This window comes from Merops nubicus, unplaced genomic scaffold (assembly GCF_000691845.1).
Source record: "Merops nubicus isolate BGI_N331 unplaced genomic scaffold, ASM69184v1 scaffold25951, whole genome shotgun sequence".
NCBI classification, from domain to species: Eukaryota; Metazoa; Chordata; class Aves; order Coraciiformes; family Meropidae; genus Merops; species Merops nubicus.
In genome coordinates this window covers 8,979-11,684 of record NW_008586776.1, presented here as the reverse complement: position 1 = coordinate 11,684, position 2,706 = coordinate 8,979, and the positions used below count along the sequence as shown (strand labels likewise).

The following is a 2,706-nucleotide window of genomic DNA, read 5'->3' as shown; positions in this document are numbered from 1 at the left end:
CGGCTCAAGACTGATTGTTCCAGATCAAGGGCTTCACTTTCATTTTTGTCTGTGGGGAGGAGAGGGCTACAACTGCTGTTACATGAACAGTAAGTTCATTTATCAATTAAGAAATAATGCTTTGGTGTTTTTTTTTTAAAAAAATGGTATTTTTTGCTAAGTGTATAGTTTCCAAGCTGTGGTTAATAAACACTGAAGGCAAACAAGATGAGATATGACCTGGTTAAGTGTTTCCTGGGAATCACACTGGCCCTGATCAAGAGTGCAAGTGAGAGGAGACAGAATTCATATTTCTCTAAGTTGTCATTTATTAGTGAAGATGAAGGTGTGTGACTCACATCCATTCCCCTACCACAACAAAACGACCACAATGGGGAGAAAGCAACTCGATACTGGATTAAAAGATCTCTGCCTTTAATTATTCTGAATTGGTTTTCTTATGGCTGCTAGAGAGATAACTCTGCCTTAGAAATAATACCACACAGGCTGTTCTGATAAACCTGGAGAATTAAGGCACTTTTACCAAAACAGATTTCAAAAGGCAACAAGTCAAAAACCAAAAATGAAGTAATTTGCATATGCCTATATATTAAGTTTTAAGATAACGTGGTTTATATTTAGTTCACACAAAGAAATTAACAAAATATAGCAGCATACAACCTATGAAAAGCTTAAGAAATTTATTAGATGCACAGATAAAGTGCCCTAACAGAGAAACTTGTGAAAATCTTTTTTAAAATAAATAAGGTACAGTTAAACCACCTTTGACTCTTTTAGCTCCAAAAGAAAAGTCAGCCTAAGTTTTAATGATTTGAGTTTTAAGGTCAAGGTGAAAGGTATGATAACTGTAACAGTGGTTGTGATCTGTATCAACTATTCGAGTCTCCTGTTCCTCTCGAGGTTTCCCAGAAACAGGAAGGCTATTGCAAAACGTATACATTAGACACAGTTCCTTTTACAGAAACATTTTTGTAATAAAGTGTGGTTGCTCAAATACATGTTAAAATATTTAACAAGGAAACAATTTTCTTCTGATCCAGTCGATCTTTTAAACAAGACAATGTATTTTTTTTCTCTACAATGCAGCCCACAGGAGGGAACAGAAGTAAACATCCTCCTTAGCTGAAGACTGTTTTGCTTTAAGAACTAAACTATTGCATTATATGAGAGCAAGAAAGATCCATCTCCTGTTGTCTCTTTCTCCAGACATACAGCCCATTGATAAACTGATTTTTGCCTTAATCTCAAAGGTCCATTTGTCTTCAGGAAAGACACACATTAAAAAGAGGTTCCCTTTAAGGGTCTTATGATAAGGTCTTTTACTGCCTTGCCATCGGGGGAAGCTCACTGACAGAAGGAACTGTCACTGTTGGAGTTTTGGATGCTACCAGGTTTTCGTGCTCTGTTATCTGTAATTTCAGGCACTTTGGGGCTAACATGGCTGTTTGATTTAAGTCAATGAAATAATACTAACAATATGTTCAATACTCAGAAGGGCCACCACAGTTTCCTTCATACACTCAGGATTTCAAATTCTTCTTCCAATTCAAATAGCTTGTCAGTGGATTCAATGAGTTCTGAAAGAAAACCAAACAATTCAGAATCTAAACACGTCTGATTTTGTTTCCTTAAAAACCCACCAAACAAAAACAATATGAAAACACTTTTCCAGCATGTGCCCTTCAAAGTATTTTGTAAGATTAAAAGTTTTGTAAAAACAAATAATTGAATATAAAAATATATTTTTATAAATATATACACACACATATATATCTATAGATATATCTATCTATATCTCTCTGTGCTAGCACTTGTGTGGCCTGTTTGGATAACTGTCTGACACTCAGTAAGAATAAGGCATTTAACCATGTGGTGATTGCTGGACACTCAGGAAAGCCTCGTTGTTCCACCTGTGATTATCCCTGTTTGGTGAGGACCACTCTGCTGTACTGTGAGGGGGTACTGACCTGCTCCTGTGGTGGTCACTTCTGGCTTGGTTGGAGGTATGAAAGGAGGCCAGTGGGGTGGATGCTTCTGGACCAGCTCAAACATCCGTAGACTCTGTTGCTTTAGGATCTCCTGAGGACAGAATACTTTCATTTTAGAAGATGGCTCAAGAGAACCTTCAAACACAAAACATGTCTGCTTAATTAAAAACATTTTTAATTATGTATGCCTATGAAAAAACAAATGCTTTATGCAGACACACAGTGAAAACTTGTAATTTCAAGTACATGCTGTTATGAATCACTGCTTCACAGAGCTCTGTGTAATGTTCTCCTAGGTGAAAACACACGTGGAAGACAGATGTCTAGACTGCCCTACAGGTTACCAGTGTGTCAGGATCAGCTTTGATAGCCATACACCTGTAATTTTGTTTACATGTTGCAAACACACCAAGAACATACAGCATTTTCTGCCTTTTAAAAGAAAATTACTTGCATGGACCTCTCTGTGTCCAAATTTTCTGTTGATCAATAGGAACAAAAGACAGCGCAAAAAAACCCCCAACAGCTTCTGAAGGACAGGTTTTGATGTGGAGAAACAAGTTCTGACTGAAGCCAAACCCCACTCCTCTTCAGTTAAATAAGCTACATCATATCCCATATTTCAGGTATCTACAGACTGCTTTCCTTAGCCTTTTTTGGTTTTAGTAAATACCTTTAGAGGCTGATGTTATTTCACATTCATATTTCTGTTGCTTAG

The 2,706-nt window shown here is 37.0% G+C and overlaps 1 protein-coding gene across 1 annotated transcript in view; it reads right to left on the bottom strand.

Annotated features, from left to right (window-relative positions):
- Positions 1-663: 663 nt before the first annotated feature.
- ATG4A (autophagy related 4A, cysteine peptidase) overlaps positions 664-2,706 on the bottom strand; it is a gene marked incomplete at its 5' end in the record, with an annotated part of 9,936 nt that continues 7,893 nt past the window's right edge. Inside the window, 2 exons of the mRNA XM_008948753.1 lie at positions 664-1,577; positions 1,968-2,079. Of these exons, the coding sequence (XP_008947001.1) occupies positions 1,513-1,577; positions 1,968-2,079 (177 nt within the window). The remainder of the gene's footprint in view (positions 1,578-1,967; positions 2,080-2,706) is intronic.